The sequence below is a fragment of the Epinephelus fuscoguttatus genome, linkage group LG18 (assembly GCF_011397635.1).
Source record: "Epinephelus fuscoguttatus linkage group LG18, E.fuscoguttatus.final_Chr_v1".
Taxonomy (NCBI): domain Eukaryota; kingdom Metazoa; phylum Chordata; class Actinopteri; order Perciformes; family Serranidae; genus Epinephelus; species Epinephelus fuscoguttatus.
Window position 1 is genome coordinate 697,458 of NC_064769.1, and position 27,141 is coordinate 724,598.

The 27,141-nt window shown below is 41.9% G+C and overlaps 1 protein-coding gene across 5 annotated transcripts in view; it reads left to right on the forward strand.

Annotated features, from left to right (window-relative positions):
• The window catches only part of LOC125905851 (multivesicular body subunit 12B-like), a 71,650-nt gene continuing 44,509 nt past the window's right edge, over nt 1–27,141 (forward strand). Inside the window, exons 1-2 of one of the 5 annotated variants that reach the window (XM_049604128.1) lie at nt 1–358; nt 25,496–25,620. In XM_049604128.1, coding sequence (XP_049460085.1) covers nt 25,510–25,620 — 111 coding nt within the window. In that variant the 5' untranslated portion in view covers nt 1–358; nt 25,496–25,509. Of the gene's footprint in view, nt 359–15,139; nt 15,438–25,495; nt 25,621–27,141 lie in introns of those variants that run through there. The other 4 variants (XM_049604127.1, XM_049604125.1, XM_049604124.1 and 1 more) reach the window with 4 other exon arrangements.

Below are 27,141 nucleotides of genomic sequence, written 5' to 3' on the forward strand. Positions count from 1 at the left end.
GCAAACGCATGTCCTCAACCAACTCAAAGGTTTAAACACACAAGATAATGCATCGTCGTAATTGTTGTCAGTACATGGATGTTTAGTACGTAGGCACCGGGGCGGGAGTTGGAGGAAAAAAGCTCCGCCAGTTGCTTCAGTGATTATTTCACGGTTCCTAGTTCCACCGTAGCTCCACCGATGGCACCTTCCTGAAACCGCTAGCAGGGGAACCACCATGCAAATATACACAAAGCAGCTTATTTTTTGGATTGGTTAGCAATTTCGTAACGATGCGATTCTCCTCAAAGCTGTGAAAAGCTCTGCGACAGAGGATAATACACGGAGACCGGCCGCTTTCAACTGATACCCTCGCTGGGTAAGTGGACTAACGATACTCAGCCAGTTAGCTAGCTAGTTTACTAGCTAACATTAGCAACCACTGCAGATACGGTGTCTTCGGGCACCTAACGCTGCGTTTTCTCTTGCTCGGTGGGATAAGGTTAATTTATTGAATTAGATCTGTATGGTGAACACTGAGATCGCCTGGCAGATAAGGTTTAACGTTACACAACGCGCAGGCCAGGAATACCTCAGCCAACGTTAACACCTGACAGTATTGCCCATTTGTCGCAGCGAGTGTTTGGTTACTACTAGCGTGCTAACGCTAGCTGACTAGCTTGTTAGCTTTGTCACATAGCTAAGCTATCTCGGCTATCGTTTAAATCATGGTCCATATCAAGAGAACAAGGGTGACAAAAGCAAGCTGGTTACCATTAAATGGCGTGCTGTCTCTGTTGTGACGTAACGTTAGATAGGGTTGATTATTTGGGTTGGTTATCTACATGGTTAACGTTAGCTGTTTTACAGAACTAGTGTGTGCCTTATAACGTATAAAGAGGACATGTCAAATTCCATTGGTATAACGTTACAGGATGGTCACGGCTGTTAATGCTTTTCTGTTCAGCAGAGATGCTTGAGTTAACGTTAGTTGACAATAACTGATCAGAGTGCGAGCGTTGACGTGAATTCGGAATATGGCTACTTAGAACACGGAACAGTGTTTTTTTCCCCCACAACACTTTTTTTTTTTTTTTAAAAAAAGGTTAATGATGCTTTTAACCCCTTTCCATGCTAAAGTCACTACAGAGAAACATCCAGACCGTACACTTGGCCATACTAACTTTGCATACTCATTCATCTTAAACATTTTTTTTAATCATCTCAAACAAACAAAAACAGTGACACAAGTTAAGAAACATTTTCCTTTTTGTTCAAATATAACTTCAGGTACAATATTAAAATAAATAAGTAAAAAAGGCATACATAAATGAAAAAATTGGATAAATAAAATAATATTTCTTGGTGTATAGCATTTGTGGGTAATTTCTTGAATAGACAAAAAAGTAAAAATATCTCCTGTGGAAAATTCACACAGGTCTTCAGGACGCGCCTGCTAGTAAGCGCACGGACACGCGCATCTTTGGCACACAGACACGCATCTCGTCAGTTTCAAGTGGCACCAGGGTGTCCGCGGGGTCTTAAAAAGTATTAAAAGTTGATAAATCAAATGTCGGAAAATTAAGGCCCTTAAAAAGCATTAAAAAGTCTTAATCGCGATTTTATGAAGTATTAAATTTTCTTGGCATTCAAGCGTTGACAAAAGTGTCCATGAATGTTTAATTTATTTTCCTCCTCGTGACTATTACAAACAACGATGTGTAGGTAGACGCATGCCTGCAGGTTAACACACAAATTTAATGTCACGCTATATCCACCTTAGATCCACGTTATCATTGAAATTAAATCCAGCAGCCCTATTTTGTGCTTGGAGTGAGTGATAATTGTTTCATAAAAACGTTGTAAAATCCAACTCAAATTCTGAATTGAAATTCTTTGTAAATACGTATTGTCCACTTTGTGAGTGCAGGAGGGGGAGAGGATGGCGCGACTGCATGGAATGTATTTATTTATTTAGCTAAATATTTCCAGTGCATTTATCATGTCTCGAAATACAGCCATTAAGCACAACCATTACACTCATTTCATCAGCCCTACTTAGATGTGTGCTGTTCATGACAAAACCGGCATGAAGAAACGTGTTTACCTATTACACTTTCATCTTTGAATTGTATTCAAATTACACGTTGTATTTTGGGGACAGGGATACCACTGGCTCATGCTGTAATTCAGGCCGGGTGTCTGGTCAGACTAATTGTCTTAAACATATAAATACTGCGGTGACCCTCGTGCATAATTGCGCAAGATGGCACTGGCACATACTCCTTTTTGCCTCCACCTTTAATAAATGTGATTCTTTATGTCGCATTAGATCAGACCACTTTTTTTTGTTCTGTCACTGTCTGTGCAGTCCCACAGGCACAGCTGACAGCATCAGCAGCGCTGATGTGTTGCCACTTTTTTTCTTTCTTTCTTTTATTGGTGATCCCGCTGCTGTGGCCACCAAATGAAATCTTTCTTCAGTCCTTCACCTCCCATTTTGTTTTTTTTTTTAATTGTGAAACAATACAAGATACATGTAAGGATACGTAAAAAAGGCTACATACATACATAAAGAGACATACGACATGACGAAACAACAATTAGTGACTGTGGGTGCGTGAGTGCGTGGGTGCGTGCGTGTCATCATACATAACAATAATAGTAATGATAGTAATAATAATAAAAAATAGTAATAATCAACAACAACATTATCATCATAGGCACTGAAGGGGGGAGACGACAATAGAAAATAAACAAATAAAATAAGCGAATAGAAAGAAAAATTAAAAAAATAAACAAAATGAATACATAAAATAAAATAATAATAATAATAATTATAATAACAAAAGTATATATACATACACATACACACACACACACAATAATCATCATCATCATCATCGTCGCCATCATTATCATCGTCATAATGATAGTAATAAATTTAAAAGGGGGGGGGGGGTATAAATAAATATAAAGGGAGGAAGAGAAGCGAAGGATCTGCCTCGGATCCCCACACAGCCATAGAGCAGGCCGACCTCCGCCCATGTCAGCTACGGGACGCAAGGGGAGCAGACTGCACCATGCGGCACCTGGAATAATGCACCCACCAATCTCTCCTCCTTGACACCCCCACCCCCCCACCCCCCCACCTCCAGGCACCCGGGCCCCATGCCGCACACCCCACTTGCCCTAAATATAAATATATACATATAGATGTGTTGGTCTGTGACTAGACATGTGGTGCATTAAAAACAAAGTGGGCATTGCAGTGCGGGGCCCGCCCGACCGCCGGTCATCGCATGCATGCCCCACTTGCCCTATTCTTATTTTTGTTTGTTTGCTTCGGTTTCGGTGTGCGTGTGCATGTGGTAGGATCTATGTGTGTGTGTATATGTATGTATGTGTGTGTGCGAGTGTGTTGTGATGTCCTGAGAGGGCCAAGAGTTCTCAGCCTCTCAGGACATCACAACATGTACACGTAAGGATATTGATAGTGTTATGGATGATTGGCTGACAGACAAGAAAAAATAAGTCAGATGGTATTCAGGATGTTAAGAAATGAATGAAAGCTGACCAGAAGGACTGAGGTTCTGTTGTCTTAATGAGAAGGGAGGATGCATATTCTAGGGAGATGTAGTCAGTGAGTAAGTTTTTCCAGTGAGCCAGATGTATGGTGTTCCGTGATTTCCAGTTCATGAGGATAGTTTTCTTGGCGATAGTTAGGGCCACAAGGAGATGTCTATGGTTTGTTCCATCTAGGCTGAATGTTGATAAGTCTCCTAGAAGGCAGAGTGAGGGAGATACTGGGATGCGGCAGCCCATGAAGTGGGATAGTGACTCATTGACTTCTTTCCAAAAGTGTTTGATGGGTGTGCAGTGCCAGGTGGCATGAATGTAAGTGTCAGGACAGTTTTGTGTGCAGTGTGAGCATATTTCTGTTGTGAATCCCATTTTGTACAATTTTTGCCCAGTGTAGTGAGTTCTATGGTGTATCTTATACTGTATGTATAAGATATGTAGTTGTAGGTTAACATTTTTCCAGAAGTCGGCATCAGGAGAAATGGAAAGGTCTTGTTCCCATTTTATTGAAGGTAGAAATATGGTTTTGTCAGATTGTGATATTATCTTATATATTTTGGAGAGAAGTTTTTTTGGGGAGGGGATATTTATTAATTCTGAGATTGCGGGGGGAAGGCATAGACTAGTGGTTCTAATATTGATTTTTGATTTAACAGATGATTTGAATGGTAAATATTCCAAAAATTGGTTACTCCTGATGCCGTACTCCTGGACCAAGTGAGGAAATGATACCAGGGTGTTAGTATGAAAAATGTGTTTTAGATGTGTGATGCCCTTTTCTGCCCATGTGTGAAAGTTGAGTGTTTTTTTGTTGCTCAAGAAGTCAGGATTGTTCCAAATGGGGGTGAAATTGGATGGAGAGAGAGAAGAGTTGGTGATCTTGTGAAATTTCCAACAGGCTGTCAGAGCCGACGCTATTGTTACTGCACTGAAACATGAATGGCGTTTGATTGATTGACTGAGAAATGGAGTATCTGAAATCTGGATGTCTTTACAGAGTGTTTGTTCTATGTCTAGCCAGGTGAGGTCTGAGTGATTGGAGTGTGTCCACTTGTATATATACTGCAGTTGATTTGCCAGGGAGTAATGGTAAAAATGTGGTGCATCTAAGCTGCCTTGTGATTTGGGTTTTTGAAGTGTAGTCAGTTTGATCCTTGGTGTTTTATTTTTCCAGTAGAATTTAGTGATTATTGAGTCTAGAGAGTTAAACCAGGTGAGAGTAGGGTGAGTTGGAATCATTGAAAAGAGATAATTTATTTTGGAAAGTATTGTCATTTTAATAATTGCTATTCTGCCCAAAATGGATAGTGGTAAATTCATCCAACGGTGGAGATCATCATCTATTGTTTTTAGTAGTGGAGTGAAATTGATTCCAATCAGCTCTGACAGCCTGGGGGAAACATTCATTCATTCATTCATCTTCTAACCGCTTCATCCTCTTGAGGGTCGTGGGGGGGCTGGAGCCTATCCCAGCTGACATCGGGCGAGAGGCAGGGTACACCCTGGACAGGTCGCCAGACTATCGCAGGGCTGACTCATAGAGACAAACAACCATTCACGCTCACAACCATTCACGCTCACATTCACACCTATGGACAATTTAGAGTTATCAATTAACCTAGTCCCCAATCTGCATGTCTTTGGACTGTGGAGACAACCCACGCTGACACAGGGAGAACATGCAAACTCCGCACAGAAGGGCTCCCATGCCCGGGATCGAACCGGCAACCCTCTTGCTGTGAGGCGAGAGTGCTAACCACCACACCACCGTGCCGCCCCTGGGGGAAACATTGATGCCTAAATATGTAATGTGATTTCATGTGATGGGCTGCCTCATCCCATCTGGTGTTTTGCAATGGGAGGACGAAGGATTTATTCCAGTTTATAGAGTAGTTGGAGATCTTGGAGAATGATTCGATGAGTTTAATTGTTTCTTGCAGAGATGATTGAGGGTTTTGAAGAAAGAGTAAAATGTCATCTGCATACAAACTAATCTTATGCTGTGTTTGGGGAGTTTGAATTCCTTGGATATGGAGGTTCTGACGGATGGCTGCTGCTAAGGGTTCAATGAAAATGGTAAAGAGGGAGAGAGTGGGCATCCCTGCCTAGTCCCCCTGTGCAGTGTAAAGCTTTGTGATGTTAGTCCATTAGTGGTGACGGTGGCTGAAGGTGCAGTGTACAGAATCTTGATCCAGTTAATAAATGATTCCCCAAAGCAAAATGTTTGTAACGTGGTGAAGAGAAATTTCTAATTAACCCTGTCAAAAGCTTTTTCTGCATCTAAAGTGGCTATTATGGTATCTTCCTGTTGTAATGATGAATAATGGATTAAATCGAACAGTCTACGTGTATTATTGGATGCCTGTCTGCCTTTGATGAAGCTGGTCTGGTCTGGGTGAATTATGTAAGGAGTGACTTTTTCTATCCTGTGAGCGAGAGCTTTACTGATGATTTTTATGTCTACATTGATTAAGGAGATGGGGCGGTAATTTGATGGCAGGGTATGATCTTTATTAGGTTTTGGGAGGAGTGAGATTACGGCTGTGTTCATGTGTACTGGAAATCTTGAATTTTGTTTTATTTCAATTGCTTTGATGAAGAGTGGGGCTAAAATGGACCAAAAGTGTTTATAGAACTCAGCAGGGAAGCCATCGGGACCTGGTGCTTTGTTGTTTGGCATGAGGTTGTGGGCAATGGAGAGTTCTTTTTCTGTAATTGCTGAGTCTAATGTATTGACTTGTTCTGTATTAAGTTTTGGAAGTTTAATATTCCTAAAAAATGAATTGATGTCCTCCTGTTTTGGATGTTTAGAATAGCCAGGGGGTAATGTCCTTATCTTTGAATAATTATAATTCTGATATGACTGCTCTCTCACCTTCTTTCATCATTTGCTTACAGATGGGAAAGAGCTGCTTGCGTCTGCGGTGGATTTCTGGTGGATACTGGTCGTTGAGTCCATAGTCCGTTCCTTTTAACTGTTTGCCTTGTCGTTGTACCAGTTCTTTCTGTTTGAAGTGCTCGAATTTGACAATGATGGGCCGTGGTCGGGTAGTGTTAGTGTGTTTCTGTCCCAAACGGTGAATGCGGTAAAATGTGATATTGTTGACGGTTGCAGTGGAGAGTTTGAGCTGTTTGACCATGAAATCCTTGACTGCTCTTTCGGGTTGGTCTGTGGGTGGTTCGGAAATGTCGATGAAGATCAGATTGTCTCTCATGCTGCGTGACTGTAAATCCAGGATGGTTTCTTTCATGATCTTCAATCAATCAATCAATCAATCAATCAATTTTATTTATAAAGCCCAATATCACAAATCACAATTTGCCTCACAGGGCTTTACAGCATACGACATCCCTCTGTCCTTAAGACCCTCACAGCGGATAAGGAAAAACTCCCCAAAAAAACCCCTTTAACGGGGAAAAAAAAAACGGTAGAAACGTCAGGAAGAGCAACTGAGGAGGGATCCCTCTTCCAGGACGGACAGACGTGCAATAGATGTTGTACAGAACAGATCAACATAATAAATTAACAGTAATCCATATGACACAATGAGACAGAGAGAGAGAGAGAGAGAGAGAGAGAGAGATGCAGGTAATGACAGTAGCTTACAACAACATTAATGAAAGTAATAATATTATAGTTATAGTTCTGGTTACTGCGGTACAATATGTTGAAAGTATGTATTAATATCTGGCAGTATACATGTGTGACAATAATCATATGTGTATAATAACAGAAGAAGTATGACTAATGACTAATGATGGCTGCAGCAGCAGGAGGCATCTGGCGGGACCACGGCAGCAGCACAACCACACACGTCACGCTGTCCAGGCACCGCTGCGGTATGAGTTAATCTGAGAGACAGTGGAGCACAAAGGCTCCGGAGAAGAAGCCAAGTTAGTGACATCCAGAATGGCCGGGTTAGCTAGATGCAGTAATAGGATACGAGAGAGAGAGAGAGAGAGAGAGAGAGAGAGAGAGAGAGAGAGAAGGGGCCCGGTGTATTATAGAGGGGTCCTCCGGCAGACTAGGCCTAAGTCAGCCTAACTAAGGGCTGGTACAGGGCAAGCCTGAGCCAGCCCTAACTATAAGCTTTATCAAAGAGGAAAGTCTTAAGTCTAGTCTTAAATGTGGAGACGGTGTCTGCCTCCCGGACCGTAGCAGGAAGATGATTCCACAGGAGAGGAGCCTGATAGCTAAAGGCTCTGGCTCCTGATCTACTTGAGACTTTAGGGACCACGAGAAACCCTGCGTTCTCAGAGCGCAGTGTTCTGGTGGGATAATATGGCACTATGAGCTCTCTAAGATATGACGGAGCTTGACCATTTAGAGCTTTATAAGTTAACAGTAGGATTTTAAATTCAATTCTGGATTTTACAGGGAGCCAGTGCAGAGAAGCTAAAACAGGAGAGATATGATCGCGTTTCTTAGTTCCTGTTAGTACACGTGCTGCTGCATTCTGAATTAGCTGGAGAATTTTTAAGGACTTACTAGAGCTACCTGATAATAGAGAGTTACAGTAATCCAGCCTTGAGGTAACAAAAGCGTGGACCAATTTTTCTGCATCTTTTCGGGTCAGGATAGGCCTAATTTTCGCAATATTACGCAGATGAAAAATGCAGTCCGTGAGGTTTGCTTTAAATGAGAATTAAAAGACAAATCTTGATCAAATATTACTCCGAGGTTTCTTACGGTTGTGGCAGAGGCCAGAGCAAGTCCATCTAGAGAAACTATGTCATCAGATACAGAGTCTCTGAGTTGTTTGGGGCCAAGAACAATAACTTCAGTTTTGCCTGAATTTAACATCAGGAAATTGGTGCTCATCCAGGTTTTTATGTCTTTAAGGCAATTATGGAGTTTAGTTAATTGATTGCTTTCTTCTGGCTTCATTGATAAATACAACTGAGTATCATCCGCATAACAGTGGAAATTTATAGTGATTTCTAATGATGTTACCTAAAGGAAGCATATACAGAGTAAACAGGATTGGTCCGAGCACAGAACTCATGGAACTCCAAAACAAACTTTAGCAACGTAAGGATGGTTCATTGCGAACGCCAACAAATTGAAAACTATCAGATAAATAAGATTTAAACCAGCTTAGTTCTGAACCTTTTAAGCCAATTAAGTGATCCAGTCTCTGCAGTAGAATTTGATGGTCAATTGTGTCAAACGGCGCACTAAGATCTAATAAAACAAGTACAGAGACGAGTCCTTTGTCTGAAGCAATCAGAAGGTCATTTGTAATTTTAACTAGAGCTGTCTCAGTGCTATGATGCACTCTAAATCCTGACTGAAATTCCTCAAATAAATTATTATCCTGGAGAAAATCACACAGCTGGTCTGCGACTACTTTCTCAAGGATCTTTGACATAAAGGGAAGATTAGATATTGGTCTATAATTGGCTAACACCTCTGGATCCAGGGTGGGCTTTTTTAGTAGAGGTTTAATTACAGCTATCTTAAAAGACTGTGGTACATAGCCTGTTAATAAGGATATATTGATCATATCTAATATATGAGTGTTAACTAAAGGAAAGACCTCCTTAAGTAGCCTAGTTGGGATGGGGTCTAAGAGACACGTTGATGATTTGGATGAAGAAATCACTGCAGTCAATTCTTGAAGAGAAATTGGGGAGAAGCAATCTAAATATATATTAGATTTTACAGCTGTGTTTGAGGTTAGATAGGTACTATCTGAGGGCAGGAGGTCATGAATTTTGCCTCTAATAGTTAGAATTTTGTCATTAAAAAAGCTCATAAAATCATTACTGCTAAGGGCTAAGGGAATACAAGGCTCAATAGAGCTTTGACTCTCAGTCAGCCTGGCTACAGTGCTGAAAAGAAACCTGGGGTTGTTCTTATTGTCTTCTATTAGAGCTGAGTAATAGTTTGCTCTGGCATTGCGGAGGCCCCTCTTATAAGTTTTGAGACTGTCTGTCCAGATTAAACGAGATTCTTCCAGTTTGGTTAATCGCCACTTCCTTTCAAATTTTCGCGATATTTGTTTTAACTTACGGGTTTGACAGTTATACCAAGGAGCGAACTTTCTTTGCTTTTTTAACTTCTTTTTAAGAGGAGCTACAGAGTCGAGCGTTGTTCGTAGCGAGCCTACGGTGCTATCAACAAAATGATCAATTCGGGAGAGGTTAAAGTCGGCACGGGAAACCTCTGTTCCTGAAGGTATTGGTATTGAATTTAATGACGAAGTAATCTTTTCCTTAAGTTTTGCGACAGCACTATCTGATAAACATCTAGTATAGTAACTGTTGCAGAGTGGCGTGTAATCGAGTAAAAAGAAATCAAAAGTAATCAGATAATGATCCGATAGCGAGGGATTCTGTGGAAAGACTTTTAGGTTATCAATTTCAATTCCATACGTCAGAACTAGATCGAGGGTATGGTTAAAACAATGAGTAGGTTCATGTACACCCTGACTGAAGCCAATGGAGTCTAATAATGAGATAAACGCGTAGCCAGGGAGTCATTATCAACGTTGACATGAATGTTAAAATACAATAATAACTTTATCTGATTTAAGAACTAAACTGGATAAAAACTCTGAGAATTCAGATAAAAATTCAGAATACGGGCCAGGAGCACGGTACACTATAACAAATAAAAGTGGCTGCGAGGTTTTCCAGGTCGGATGTAAAAGACTAAGAACGAGGCTTTCAAATGAATTATAATCTAGTTTAGGTTTAGGACTGATTAACAGGCTAGAGTTAAAAATGGCTGCAACTCCCCCTCCTCGGCCGCTGCCTCAAGGAATGTGGGTATTATTATGACTGGGAGGAGTGGACTCATTTAGACTGACATATTCATCTTGACACAGCCAGGTTTCAGTGAGACTGAGTAAATCAATATGATTATCTGATATTAATTCGTTTACTAACGCTGCTTTAGACGAAAGAGACCTGATATTCAACAGTCCGCATTTAATTCTCCTGTTTTGTCTTTCTGTCACAGAAGAGGTCTTAATTTTTATGAGGTTGTTATGCACAACTCCTCTTTGTTTAATTTTAGATTTAGATAATTTAGGTGGTCGGGGGACAGACACCGTTTGTATAAAACTTTTAAAACTATGGCTGGGTAACTGAACTAGAAGCTCAGAGAGGCGTTTAGGACTGCAACTCTCTGTCCTGGTCTCAACTCTGGGTTGTCAGGGATTTAAATTACTAATAAAGTTTGCCAGGTTCCTAGAAATGAGAGCAGCTCCATCCAAAGTGGGATGAATGCCGTCTCTCCTAATAAGACCAGGTTTTCCCCAGAAAGTTTGCCAATTATTAACGAAACCCACATCGTTTGCTGGACACCACCTGGACAGCCAGCGGTTAAATGATGACATGCGGCTAAACATGTCATCACTGGTCAGATTTGGGAGGGGTCCAGAGAAAACTACGGAGTCCGACATCGCTTTGGCGTATTCACACACGAAGCAATATTAATTTTAGTGACCTCCGATTGGCGTAACCGGGTGTCATTGCCGCTGACGTGAATAACAATCTTACTGAATCTACGTTTAGCTTTAGCCAGCAGCTTTAAATTTGATTCAATGTCGCCCGCTCTGGCCCCAGGGATACATTTGACTATGGCCGCTGGTGTTTCTAACTTCACGTTTCTCAGAATAGAGCTGCCAATAACCAGAGTTTTATCCTCAGCGGTGTGTCGCTGAGTGGGGAAAAGCGGTTGGAAACGTGAACAGGCTGGTGGTGAGCCGTGGGCTTCGGCTTGGAGCTGTGCTTCTGGCGGACCGTGACCCAACCTCCCGGCTGAACGGGAGTTACCGGAGGACAGTTAGCAGAGGCTAAGGCTATGCTATGTGGCTCCGCACCGGCTACACGGGACTGGCTAACTACCGCAGCTGCTGAATGGTTTTCCATGGTGCGGAGCCGCGCTTCTAATTCACTAAGCCTCGCCTCCAACGCAGCAAATAAGCTACACTTGTTACAATTACCACTGTCGCTAAAGGAGGCAGAGGCATAACTGAACATTTGACACACCAGGCAAGAAAGAGCAGGAGAAGGAGAAGCCATGGCTAAGCTAACGTAGCTAACAAGGCTAAGAGCGTGCAAACAACAGCTAAGAGATTAGCGAGAAAGTCGTAGAAAGGAGGAGAGCTATAGGTGCTTAAACAGAACCAGTGTGGGTTATGACTTGAAGTAGATGTAAAAGCAGCATTAAAGCAACTGAGGTGAGAAAGCAGGCAAGTGGAATTCACCAGAGCAGTACAGAGACGCTGTCACAGAAACACCGGAAATGACACAACTCGCTTACCGCAATACGTCAGCACGTCAGCATGTGCTTGTTTTCGGTAGTGACAGAAGTAAGTTGAGTGGTGACAGAGGAGAGCTGGGTGGACATGGTTGAGACAGAGTGTTGGAGTGATTTGTTTTCCTTAGCAAGTGTGTCTATTTGTTGTTGGCTGTATTCCGGGCTGTGGCGGAGTTGTTGAAATTCCCTGTGTAATACTTCAATTAATGCCACTCTGGTGTCCAGTCCGGTAAGTTTATTGTCTATGGATATGAACATGTCGCTTACCTCTGAGCTGCAGGGTGGTTTCGGTGATGCTGACGGTGAAGTAGAAGCAGATGAGGCAGGTGAGTCCTGTGTGCGTGGTTTTTTTTTTTGGATTTTTGTGAGTGTCCCATGATGCTGATGAGTCTATTGTAGCATTCGTCGATGTAATACTCCAGATGATCCAGGTTGGTAATGTAATCTGGTTTATGTAGTAGGAGAAAATGGAAAAATTAAAGCGGAAAAAAGAGGGGAATAGTTGCAAGAGTTAAAAGTTTGGTTTGGTTGTCTAGCAGCAGGCTGCCATGTTGAATCGCGCACAATCTTGCGAGTGTTCACAGAGGCATCCCGAGCGTTCACCTCCCGTTAAAGGGTCTCTAGCTCAGTCTCGGAGAAATTTCGGTTTTTGGTTCGTTTCTCACCCGTCGCCGTGACTCACACAATGAGAGAACACTCGCATGCCGTCTTACTTATATGCAGATCGCATTCATGAGGTGATTTGCATGACCATTTATGATTGAACTAGGGTGTGTAGAGGGCGGAATGTGAGGCGGATCTGGGTGCGCACAACTTCAGGAGGTCTGTGATTTATAAAGAGAACGTTGTGTGCAAGTGTGCGTGCGCACGGTTTTATAAATCAGATTATTTTTTGCCGCACGCCATTTTCAGCTTTTGGGCGTACGTCAACTTTTAGTATGAATCCTAAGCACTCTTTTATAAATGAGGCCCCTGGTTTATACCTTGTCCTTATATTAAACAAACTAAATAGCCTTATGTTATTTATCTTATGTCATTTCTGTCTCTACATGGTCGCATGTTTACAATTCTCCTCTGCCATTTTCTTTTTGTTTGAACCGATGCATCGACACAAATAATTGGCATCAACGTATTTACGTAGTTGTCAACGTCGACGCGTCGCCCCAGCCCTTAAAGCATCCCTCACTTTTTTTGTCTTTTTGAGTGGTGTATGTATGCAAATGATTAACTGTACAGCAACTCACTCTGTGAATACCAGTGATTAGCATCTGAATAGGGATGTAACAATTACCGGGAAAATGATTAACCGCGGTAAAATTCTTGACGGTTAGTATTACCATTTCAAATTATAATTATCATTAAAACCATGTTTGATTACCGCACTTTGAAAAACTCACGGTGATACTGCTCATTGCCTGGAAAAGCAGCAGCAGTCCCTCAGACACAGGCGCGCATGCACAGTTTGCAATGTTTGGCCTCGGAAAACATGCCGGAAGGCACCCGCACGGACAGTGCAATATCAAGTCTGAAAAGTAGTGTTTTCTCGTCTCCTTTACCATACAGTTAAAAATTGACAATAAATTGTTCATGCTATTAAAATGTACCTGGAGACCCAACTTTTTCCATCTACGCTCTGCTCTTCTACATTCCCTTTTCTGTTTGAGGATGTTGTCATTAATCCAAGGCTGCTTCTTGTTTAGTGATTTAATCATGAGCTTCTGAGGGGCAATGACATCAACGGTAGTGAGACAGGTGGAATTAACATTATTAGCCAGATTGTTGGTGTCAGCATGCAATCCAGAGAATTTCAGGAGGATAAAATTACATCCAAGGTAAAAACAAGGTCCAGAGTATGCCCTCGATTGTGCGTTGGACCAGACACATGTTGTTTAAAGTTTTAACAAATCTAAAGCCTGTGAATTGGCGGAGTCATCAACATGAATATTAAAATCACCACAGAGAATTATTCTATCATGATTTAAGACAAGCATGGATAAAAACTCGGGGAATTCTGCTAAAAGCTGCCAATAGGTTTTGGAGGACGATAAATGAGGGCAAATAAAATCGGTTGAGAGCCAGCAAGTGAGAAAGTAAAGAAAAATTGTTAAAATGTAACAGTTGACATTTAAAATTCTTCCTAACAACACATAATAGGCCACCACCACAACGACTGATCCTGGGTTGATTAAAACACTCATAATAAGGAGGACAGAGCTCGACAAGTTGGCTGCATTCACTAAGTTGCAGCCAACTTGCAGTTAAAAACTGCAGTCAGTGAATCTGACTGGGATCATTAGAGGAGAGCTACTGTCCATGGTGTCTAGGAATAATGAAGAAAGTGGTAGTATTGACTGGGGCCTCTGGGGGGAGCTAGAGAGAGGAACGTTGTTGTGATGGGATGCTAGCACAGACATCAAAGAAGACTCTGGGAGAGAGGTGTGTCTTGTAAAGTGTCAGTCATGAGGTGCGCACTAGTGTACCTGCACAGCTTGTTGTATGTTAGCTGCCAACACTGAACTTCCCAAATTGTTTGGATGCACACCATCTGCCCTGTAGAAGGAGGAGCGGTTCCAGAATAAGTTAAAGTTGTCTATAAATGCGAAGTTGTGGACTCTGCAGGCGGACTGCATCCAGGTGTTTAAGCCAAGAAGACGACTGAGGCGCTCTGCACTGCGGGACAGCAAGGGGAGAATGCCGCTGATAAAAATAGACTTCCCACTATTTTATATTTATATATAAAAGACTACACAGGTTGTTAAAATCACTTTTTGTCAGCTCAGACTGTAGCCGTGTCATTGCTGCCAACATGCGCAATCACATGGATAGGTGGGAAAGAGAGCAGCAGCTCAGGAAGTTTAACAGAAATGCTTTTGATAGAAGCTCCAGAAAAACATATTGTGATCGCGTTAAAAAAGCGAATATTTCTGGTGATGCTATCACCCACTATCAGTGTGGTAGGGGTGAAGAGTGGGTGAGGAAAGCAGGGGGAAATCCAGATCATCCAGAGGACTATAACGGTTTGAGAGAGGAATATCTCCGGGAGGAAAGGGAGCACGAATGGATATCTTATTTTTCTTTCTGTTATTGTTTGCTGGAATCCAGGGAAACTGAGTGGGAGTGGAACTACCAGCTTTTGGGTTGGGAGTGAAGTAGCCCAAAAACACTTTTTTAAACTCTTTGGGCTTTGCACCTTCCTGCAACCAGCGGGTTTCGGCGCTTCCTGTGGCAGGCTGGGCTACTGGGATGGTGTCATTTAGCTCAGCCATGTTGGTGGTAACAGCCGCAGGTCCTACTGAAACCAGCGATTCCATGGATACCTCACCATCCTTGAAGGTCTTAGCAGAATGGATGGAGGACTGCAACACTGGTCCAGTGGAGGGAGCGGCCAGTGAGATGGGAGCCTTCAGCTGAGCCTGTGGGACCTGCGTCCATCCTGTTAATATCCAGAGCGGCTCCGTCAGGAGCAATCGCTGTTGTCTCCGCCATGATTAGCGATTCCATGAAGTTTTCCTCATCTTGGAGCTGATAGAGATTGGAGATGCAACCCTCCAGCTCGGTGACCCTCAGGCTCAGCCGAAAACAACTGTCACAGCCCGATGGTGAGGTGAGTGGTGGCATGGTGGAAACAGATGGTAACCAACCTGGGGAACCAGAAGTAGCTTCGACAGTGAGGTGTTTTGTTTACATTACAGAGCTAGCAGCTAGTTGCTAGTTAGCTGGAGAGGAATCGGCTGCAGTGTAAACTTACACACGAGGACTCCAGATTGGAGTCCGCGGCGTTATGGAGATAGTGTCAAGATATGAGATGGGTTGGATCCCCCAAGGAGGCGAAAACTTACCGGTGAGGGCCCAAACAAGGGCCCGGTGAGGAGAGTGGGAGTCCGGTAAGCTAGGTTGTAATCAGCTGACAGAAATTTTCCCACGCTGTCAACGCAGGTCTGGTCGTGTTAATCCACTCTTGTTGAAGCGCTCCAGGGTGTTAAAGAGGCATCAAGGTTGGCCGATATATTTATGGGGGGTTTCTTACTGTCGTGCGAGCGGTATCATAGTCCAGAATCCAGTTATAGCCGGAAAGAAGGACGTGTATTGGTAAAAATTAGCGGAACGCTAATGTAGTTTGGTTGAGGCTGTGTCCCTGACCGCACAGACGCCCTAATAACTCAGAAACCGCCGAGCAACTATTAGGGCTGTCAACGAATATTCTAAATTAGAATTTAAATTCGAATTTGAAAAAAAAAAAGGACATTCGAATGTGAAAATTGATATTCAATTGTGGAGAGAAAAAAAAAAACACCACCGCAGCTGTCCTCTTTGCGAGTGGGCGTTGGCATCAGACGCGCATTTCTCCAGCCTGGTCGACAAGCGGTTCTGCTCCCAGCTGTTGTCTCCGTCACCTGGCTTGACACATTCGCTCGCGGCTCGCGCAGAAAATAGACCAGACGCCGAAACGATCGCTGCAGGGTGTAAGCTGGTCACGGTCCGGTGCTTCGAGGCTATTCGCAGCGCTTCCGCGGGCGGTGTGGCCTGACGGGTCAGAGAGGGGGGGCGAGCAAGAGGTCCGCGGTTGTTTATAACGTAATGTTATAATTGTTTTATGTGTTTTCAAAGACGTTTATGTTGAAATAAAAATACCTACAGGTAGTTATGTTTCCTTGTATTAATACATATACAAGTATGTTTCCTTGTATTAGTTTGCCCTCTTGTGGACATAATGCGGAAAAAAAATATATTCGAATGGTTCAAACCTATGAGTTATTTTTAGAAGGAATATTCGAACATCATTTTTGAGCAATTTTGACAGCCCTAGCAACTATACACAATCGGCCATCTGGCCAAAGTACACACATTAAACAGTTAAAATTGAAAACGTAGATCTTTCAAGATAGCATAAAAACTAGAATTAAAAGCTAAAACTGAGAGCCGAAGTGACGGAGGACGCTGAGTAGAACCCGGAAGCCCGACCTAATCTTTAGGTTATCTTCATGGCACTGACTGTCTCCACTGTGGCCACTCTACTCTGCTGTTTGCTCTGTGTTTGTGTGTATGTGGAGGAGCAGCTGACACAGAGAGGAGGGGAGAAGCTGCAGTGTGATAATAAATCAACCAAAATGTTAAAAAGCACAGATTTAAAAAACAAACAAACAAACAAACAAAAAACGGTAACGTTGGAGCTTATCAGTATTCCAGTCTTTAATAATTAAGCACTGGGGCCTGTTAAATACACACCAGATTAACAGGGTTAAAGCTTTAGACATCCATGAGAAAGACATTAGTGGTGAGCGATATGGCTGAAAAGTAACCCATAACCTATTTAAAATAAGGACCAGGAGAAAATAAATAAATTTTAACACATTTATTTTAAACTCTATAGCTTTCTTCTGATTTCAATCACAGTCATCAGTCAAGGCACACAGAGGAAAATGTAATGTCAACACCACCATTATCAAACACTCAAATAAATGAACATACACAAGATGGTATAAAAACTACTACTGGACTATTTCCTCCCTATCTGCACTCATTCTTGCGACTCACTCCACGCTGTGTTGTGTTCAGTGTTGCCAGATCTTGGGAGAGAAACAAGCAACCAGGACCTGCAACCAAAATTACTTTACAAATACATTATTTTTTACTGCCCTTGAACTCTACCAAACCAACTAGCCAACCAAAAATGTGGAAAGAATAAACAAATGAATGAAAATGAAAGTAAAGAAGTTGCATATAACGAGCCATTTTATTTTCACTGTAACAGTACTGGTATGCTGAACAAGATCTGAATGATGAGTACATATTTCACACAGAATCTGATTCTGCACACTGCCTTTGAATCGTCCTCCTCTTGAAGTCGAATCTTTTAATCCTCTCTTTCTACAAATCTTTATTGTATTCTTTCCATATTTCTCCCGCTTGTTAGCGAAATAGTTGAAGAACCTCCATTAATTGCACAATTCAAATGTGAAAAGTCTCACTGACTGTCCGTCACATGTGTGTATGCGGAGGAGAGGGGCGGAAGGAGCGAAGCTGTGGAAACATTCTGTAGTCCCACATACTATCATGAGTTTAAATAACTTATTGGACAGATATATATAGAGAAAGGCGATGTTAAGAGAGCAAGCCAAAATAAGCAACTCCACTTTAGAAACAAGCCCAAAAAAATGCAGCCTGAGACTACCAATATTTGTAAGCGACTTTACATAAAGAAACAAGCCCAAAGTCGCGGCTTATAAGCGGACCTGGCAACCCTTGAACTTGTGTTCACACACGAGGATGGTGCAACCAAACCTGATGTTGTTAGCTGTTTGCGTGACACTGTTGCTAGGTTACCAGGCGACGTTAAGAGAGCAAGCCCAAATAAGCAACTCCACTTTAGAAACAAGCCCAAAAAACGCAGCCTGCGACTACCAATATTTGTAAGCGACTTTACATAAAGAAACAAGCCCAAAGTCGCGGCTTATAAGCGGACCTGGCAACCCTTGAAGTGTGTTCACACACGAGGATGGTGCAACCAAACCTGATGTTGTTAGCTGTTTGCGTGACACTGTTGCTAGGTTATCAGGGAGCAAGTGAGTGTGTTCATGCAACCAACCTTGCACAGCCCGACTCAGAGGGTAACTTGAGTGTTTTTTTCCTGACAGAAATTATTGAACATTATATCGAACGTTTTTTCTAGCGACGGCGCATAAGTGTTTATCGCGAGACGATATGTTATCGTTTTATTGCCCACCACTAAAAGACATATTAAAGGATTGATCTCAAATTTGATTGATTTGAATCAGTTGAATCAATTACTTTAACCCAGCCCTACCGGGCACAGTTGCTGTGAGTTTGTTCTCACACACAGTGATGAACTTGTTTGGACCATTTTACAGCTGCTGTGATAGCTCGTATAATCGAGCAGACACTGAACCGACTGTGCGCTGGGAGTAGAATGGCTCCAGGGACAGAGAAAAAAGAATCCATGAACGAAAGTGCGAAGTGACAGGTAAAAAAGAGTAACCTATACATTGTTATCGGTCAGTAGAATCATTCAAATGTTCCAGGGCTGAATTTCCAATGGTTTTAAAACAGAGCCTCTAACAAATGGAGAGATTGTTTACAATCTCACTAAACACGTGATTTTATTTGAAATTATGCAAAATTTATTTCAGTCTGCAGTGATAGTGCTGCTACTTCTATACTGTGATTCATCACTGCAGCTCAAAATAATGAGACACTTACACACGTTATGAGAACTAGGACAAAACATAATATTTTATCAGTAAAATAATCCACACACTGTTAATTGGCTTCTGTTATTATAAATGCCACATTTTGGTCAGATAGACCTCATCAGTCATTAACTCCTTTTCCACCCTTTACTTCAGTCGCAGAAACACTTTAAATTGTTTAATGTGACATAATCAGAGTAGTATCATCCAACTAAACATCAAAAAATACTCTATACTAATGTCACATAAGCCCATATCTCAGTGATACCTGCACATAATTTAAGTCTCGGATGACAGTGAATTTGTGGATAGTGTTTTCAATGTTTCTAGATTTTACGTTTTTAAATTACAGATTGTTGTTCACATCCCAAGCCACTGACATTTGTTTCTCGTTATCGCAGACATTTTCATTACCGTTTCATCACATATCATATGAAGCAGCTCACTTCATTCATGGTTCTGACGGTGTTGCTTGCAATTAATAATCCCGCTTCTTTCACGTGAACGAGCTTGTGGCTGGATAGGAAAACCCAGAGTTAACTGAACTGTTTGATAACCAGTTTTGTAGTACCGGTTATCCAGGCTGCCAGTGTTAGGGTCAGTCAAACCAGATAACAAGAAGAAGAAGTTGAACTGGCTTCGTAATACAGGCCTCAGGTCAGCAAGTGATTCTGCACCTCTGCTCTGTTGTTATCACACGTAAAGACCTTGCTGGCTGTTTACTCACAACTGACATGTATGCGGAAGCCTGGGGTGCATATTTTATCATTTATAATAATGAGATTATTTATAACATTACTAATATAGCCTTTCTATCCTACATAATGGATCTTCGATGTATTTTCCTGCCAGATTAGCTCGCGAAAAAAGTACACTAGACACCAAAACTATGGCTGCAGATCTCTAGCCGGTGTCGGAGCTCGGAGTGAACAGCTCCATTGCTCAAGATGAGTGTCAAGAGTAAGTAGGGCTGCTTCAGCAGGGCTCGAGACCAACTTTTTTTTTCGTCAGAGCACTGTAGCCTTGAACTGAAATATTTTAGGAGCACAAGCAGAAAATTGTCCTGCAATGCAATTATTCACATTTTTTGCCATTTTTACTGTATCATAAACTATATGTAGTCCACTGTCTACATTGGACTGCTTTAATTATTGAAGTATTTAACATCAGAGACTTGTGGTCAGTGGGAGGTGAGGATTCTCAAAATAACATCTGTACAGATGTGAAGCCCTTACTATATCTGACTGATCTTTAATGAAAGCTGTTGTCTTGTTTTTTTCCTCCGAGAAAAAAAACAAATCTGATAGTCAGACACAATTTTTTTAGCCTATGTAGTTGATGGGACAGGTCTGCTCTGCGGCAGCAAACTGATATGATGCTGATTTACATGAGAATTCATGTGCGATGGAGGTTGAACCATGAAAAGAAATTACAGAAAGCCTGTAAAGCATTTTAATAAATCAGTGTATCATAATTAAAAAAAATAGAAGACTGAGAGCAAACTGATATCCGAGTCTGAATAATTTCAGAAATCTACGTCATTGAAAGTCATCATCATATTGTGCTTCTGTGACTTCCTGTATGGACTGAAGGCTGGAAAGTGTCGGGAAACTGTCTGGCGGTATCCAAATATCTGAACTACGCCATACTGGCACATCCCCAGGAAGTCTGGGAGTCCTTAGGGCTGTCCAAGCTACAATTTATGTAGTCCATAAGGGGCCTCAAGCAGACTTTTGGCAGACTTCCAGAGAGCCTGCCTGGGATACAGACTTAAACAGACTTCATTGATTTAATAACCCACAATTCATTGCAATACGGATGTAACGCTGTGGGTTTTTCTACTGCGGGGGGAAAAAATGGATGAAAGTGTAAAATAGTTATTGATAGTTAGGCCTACTAAACGCTACTTGAATAGTGTAGGCAGTGTTCAACATAACATTTTTTCCCCACTGGCCCCTTGGGCCAGTAGTTCAGAGTTTTACTAGCCCCTTGTATATTCTTACTGGCCCAAGTAAAAAAAGTGAGAGAGAGAGAAAAAAATGTCTATAAAACTTCATTTCATTTAACTCCATTATACCTCTTCGTAGTGCGTGATGGTATATACAGCAGTCCTCACAGAAGCCGATGTATGATGTCACAGCCTCTGTGTACTCATCCACTTCTTAGATGACCTCACAACAGGTTTACAGAGCTTTAACTTCTGCCTGTATGAGGGAATCAGGTGGACGGTGGCATGGTCAGAGTGGCCCAGTGCAGTGCAGGGGACGGCGTGATAGGCGTTGTTAACAGTTGTGTAACAGTGATCCAGGATGTTCTTCTCTCTGGTTGGACATTTTATAAATTGTTTGTATTTGGGGAGTTCATGGGTGAGATTACCTTTGTTAAAGTCGCCCAGGACAATAACTAAGGAGTCTGGGTAAGTCTGCTCCACACACAGTAGCCTATCTGGTCAGCGAGTGTGCGCTGTAGCCTACGTCCTGCATGTTGGCCTGTGGTGGGATCAGGGTCCAAAACTAACCTTTTCACTTACCAGCCAGGCTGGCTGGTTAGTGAAATTTTTTACCAGCCAGGCAGATATTTTACCAGCCAACCAAATAAAAATTGCTTTTAAGTGTTGTAATTTGCTATCAGTATTATTTAGCATGTCATTTGGGTCTTGTATGCGATTCTCAATCAATATTTTAATAGTGTGCACTAATATTAGTAATAATGTATGCTAAAATATGAATAACTGTTTCAACAGTTAATAAATATATATATATATTGTTGGGACGAGGAGGAGCTAAATATGATCATTGGCAATAATTCATAATTATTAATATTAATTATGGATTATTAAAATATTTGATTAATTAATTAATAATTAATTAATTATTACATAAGCATAATAATCGAATTAGCTTACAGCGGGGCACCACCGGGAAAACCGGACCAATGATCACACGTAAATTCAGTCTCAAGATTGTTCACTTAGGGAGCTAATTCTAGGGAGATATCAGCAACTATAAGATGAACAGGAAGGAGTGGAGCTCAGGCACTGACTTTGTCAACCAGCTTCATCACAGTATACAATGAAAAACCAAAGCAACTTCTCTTTGCAGTATAACAGGGTTTATTCACACTGATGACATTAATTTACAACCAACATCAACATTGCTCTATAAACCCTATCAACTATAAAACATTACCGAACCAACCAGCAAGCATCAAGAAGGGTGTGTGTGTGTGTGTGTGTGTGTGTGTGTGTGTGTGTGTGTGAGGGTGTGTGAGAAAGTGGGTGAGTGAGCGAGAATGTGTGTGTGTGTGTGTGTGTGTGTGTGTGTGTGTGTGTGTGTGTGTGTATGTATGTCTGAGCGAGTGGGTGTGTGAGAGAGATGCGTGTGAGCGTAGCAAGATGGCGGCTGTGACGCTGCGAGCTACGTCACGCAATGGCGGCTTGCCAAGAAAGCACGCACTCAGAAAAGGAGGAGCCGGTAGAGGGAAGTTCGAATTGCTCGGCTCCAAGTGTAGGTTAGTGGAAGAGAGGAAGAGAGAAAGGGAAGCACTCAGCAGTGTGGTCACGCAGGCGGTATTGAGATGCAGTAACCCGTCTGTGTTACGCAGAGACGCGCTCGGCTCAGCTGGTGAGCGGCGTGAATCTGGACATTGAACCAACACAGCCGAAGTACTGATCAATCCGGCGTGCGGCGACACAATAAGCGGTCCGGCGAGGTCGGATCACTACGTATTACAAGCAGACACAAGCGGGCCGGAGAATAACAGACAGCAGCAACACAGGCAATATTTTTACAATAACAATGCAGCCAAAATCGGACGCGGTCCGTATCAACAAGCCCTTACAAACTTAAAAAGAAAACACACACTAACTACTATCTGCCCAGAGCTAAAGCCTCTTACTGTTGCAGAAGGTGGAGTGATGTGTCGGTCGTTCCTCGTGCGTCCTTTGTTACGGCAGAGGTGAAGTGGTTAGCGACTCACAGCGGCTAACGGGTCCTCGGCAAGGGGGCAAGTCTCTGGCGAGGCGAGTTAATTCCGGCTCGTAGCGGGGAATCACTCGGGGAAAGAAGGGGGCCCTTGTCCTTCTTCTTGAAGCAGGCAGTCCTTGTTATCTACCAAACTTCAGATCCGCTGGGCATCCGGGTGAGAGGGTCAATCCGTGGTCTCGTACCGGGCTATTCTGTGTTCCTCGGCGCACAGAGTGAGGGAGAGGAGAGGAGATCAGCTCGACCAGCGAGGGAAATCCGTAGGCCTAAAACGCGTCTAACTGTGCACAGTAATAACTCTTCCTAAAGCGTTCGCCACGTGGGACGAGTTGCTAAGCTTTAGGAACAGTTGTGGGTACTTCTATTAGCTATGAGGATCACAGCCAGAAGCGTTTCCCTCAGGTACGCTCTGTGATGATATACCCCAGCGTGACGTCACCGGTGCGGGGTTGGCCGTGGCGGATTTCACCCAATGGGAGCTGTGTATTTCAGGGGACCTCTGCTGGTCAGCTGGGGTGCTGTGGTTGAATCAGCTGATTCACACAGAGAAAGGGGGTTGACTGATTCCTTTGTTCTTTTGGGCGCCAACATGTGGTCTCAGGCTTTGATTGTTACATGTAGGCCCAAAAGTTTATGGATAAAGTGTAGGCCTTTGTTATGAATCCTTGTACGGCATAACAATATATATATATATATATATATATATATATATATATATATATATATATATATATATACACAGTACAGGCCAAAAGTTTGGACACACCTTTTCATTCAATGCGTTTTCTTTATTTTCATGACTATTTACATTGTAGATTCTCACTGAAGGCATCAAAACTATGAATGAACACGTGGAGTTATGTACTTAACAAAAAAAGGTGAAATAACTGAAAACATGTTTTATATTCTAGTTTCTTCAAAATAGCCACCCTTTGCTCTGATTACTACTTTGCACACTCTTGGCATTCTCTCCATGAGCTTCAAGAGGTAGTCACCTGAAATGGTTTCCACTTCACAGGTGTGCCTTATCAGGGTTAATTAGTGGGATTTCTTGCTTTATCAATGGGGTTGGGACCATCAGTTGTGTTGTGCAGAAGTCAGGTTAATACACAGCCGACAGCCCTATTGGACAACTGTTAAAATTCAGATTATGGCAAGAACCAATCAGCTAACTAAAGAAAAACGAGTGGCCATCATTACTTTAAGAAATGAAGGTCAGTCAGTCCGGAAAATTGCAAAAACTTTAAATGTGTCCCCAAGTGGAGTCGCAAAAACCATCAAGCGCTACAACGAAACTGGCACACATGAGGACCGATCCAGGAAAGGAAGACCAAGAGTCACCTCTGCTTCTGAGGATAAGTTCATCCGAGTCACCAGCCTCAGAAATCGCAAGTTAACAGCAGCCCAGATCAGAGACCAGATGAATGCCACACAGAGTTCTAGCAGCAGACCCATCTCTAGAACAACTGTTAAGAGGAGACTGCACGAATCAGGCCTTCATGGTCAAATAGCTGCTAGGAAACCACTGCTAAGGAGAGGCAACAAGCAGAAGAGATTTGTTTGGGCCAAGAAACACAAGGAATGGACATTAGACCAGTGGAAATCTGTGCTTTGGTCTGATGAGTCCAAATTTGAGATTTTTGGTTCGTCTTTGTGAGACGCAGAAAAGGTGAACGGATGGATTCCACATGCCTGGTTCCCACTGTGAAGCATGGAGGAAGAGGTGTGATGGTGTGGGGGTGTTTTGCTGGTGACACTGTTGGGGATTTATTCAACATTGAAGGCACACTGAACCAGCATGGCTACCACAGCATCCTGCAGCGACATGCCATCCCATCCGGTTTGCGTTTAGTTGGACGATCATTTATTTTTCAACAGGACAATGACCCCAAACACACCTCCAGGCTGTGTAAGGGCTATTTGACCAAGAAGGAGAGTGATGGAGTGCTGCGGCAGATGACCTGGCCTCCACAGTCACCGGACCTGAACCCAGTCAAGATGGTTTGGGGTGAGCTGGACCGCAGAGTGAAGGCAAAGGGGCCAACAAGTGCTAAACACCTCTGGGAACTCCTTCAAGACTGTTGGAAAACCATTTCAGGTGACTACCTCTTGAAGCTCATGGAGAGAATGCCAAGAGTGTGCAAAGCAGTAATCAGAGCAAAGGGTGGCTATTTTGAAGAAACTAGAATATAAAACATGTTTTCAGTTATTTCACCTTTTTTTTGTTAAGTACATAACTCCACATGTGTTCATTCATAGTTTTGATGCCTTCAGTGAGAATCTACAATGTAAATAGTCATGAAAATAAAGAAAACGCATTGAATGAGAAGGTGTGTCCAAACTTTTGGCCTGTACTGTATGTATATATATATATATATATATATATATACAGACTCTGATCCAGGTAATTTCACCCTTCTACTACATTGACTGCCCAAGAATTTCATCTGTCATGTTGCTTTATGTTGCAGAAGAAGCTACAAAGATGCCTGAGGTTCGGGATCTTTCTGAAGCTTTGCCAGAGATGCCCATGGACCCAATCACTGGAGTTGGTGTAGTAGCCTCAAGAAACAGGGCACCCACTGGATATGATGTGGTAAGTTACTGAACATAAGTTAGGACAGATAGACGGCTTATTTAAAAACCAAAACAGTTAGCAATTTTAATTATATAAGCCAAAAATAATTCTTGAGTCTTAAATCATGAAAATGCAAAAATGCACATTTAGATATACTTTGAAACTGCCAAATGAACAAAAGTCATGAATCAGTGATTGAAAGCAAACGCCCCCTAACTCTGACCCAGAATGGTCTGAAAGTACATTCATATAAACTCTATAGGTGGCAGAATTTATACAGGGTGTGTGGGGTATTTGAAGTACTTCAGTTTAGCATATGTATTAAGTAAACAATCTGAACTCAGTGCAGTTTTCTCTGACGGAGCTGAAAGTTAAGTTTTAATCATCGACTCTTTGAGAGGACATGAGATTAAACCTCCAGACTAACATGTTGCAGATTTCGAACGAATTCAGACTCAGATAAAGTTGTTTTTCTGCTTCTTAACAGTGAGCTAAGGAAGTCAGTTTATAGTGAACCTGGGTACAAATGTTTGTCTTGTTGTCTTAACGTAGTATTTAGTTGTCATATTATTTAGTTTGAGCTCGTAAATCATCCTTTGAATTTGTCAAAAACTCTGCAGAAGATAGTTTGTAATGTACAGAAATTATTTGTGGTTGTAGAAAAAACAATTTGTCTAAATTACATGTGCACAGATTATATCAACAAAGAGGTTTCAGAAACACTGTGTTTTGTGAATATATGAGTTAGGGCAGACAAAAAGTAATTAGTAATTGATGCACTGTGTGCTGCGTCATTTTGCCGTCATACCTGAATAATAACCAGTTAATAAATAATAAAGTTAATTTTAACTGTTACAGCCTTTAATTTCTTTTTACTTTTTCCAAAAGTGGAGCTTAGCATTAATATAGTGACACACCAAGGAGGTGTCTGTGTTTTTCTGTGCATGTAGGTAATGCTGATTAAGTTGTAACAATTTCAGCCAGTATTTTCTGCGCCATTGCATACTGTATTCTAATTTGGTGGGTTCGACATACCTGTAAACCAGTACCTTTCAGGCAAAATTCACTGTTTTGAATTCAAATACATCATTTGTATTTAAGTACAAATTTCAGCTTCTTCACTTAATTCGAGAATTTCTATTTTTTGCTGTTTTATACTTCTTCTGAGAGGTAAATATTGTAATATTTACGACACTACATTTCAGTCAGATTAACAATACAAAATATAATTAATAAATAAATTGTGTTATTATTAATAGAGTTCTCAATCGCAGCCTGAGCTAGATGGGTCCCTAAAAGCCTGACAAGTTGGATCAAGTTCGGGCTGAAAATGTGCACTGAGGTAGGTAGGGCTCAGGCTGTGGGGATCCCCCCCCCCCCCCCCCCAATCAAATAAATAGATATTAAAAAGTGAGTACTCCACACTTCCTTTATCAAATTATTCTTTATTTTAAATGTAAACCAAAAGTTGTTATATTACAATAATCCTATTATACATGATTCGTACTTGGAAGCAAATTAGGTCCAATTTTCATCTTA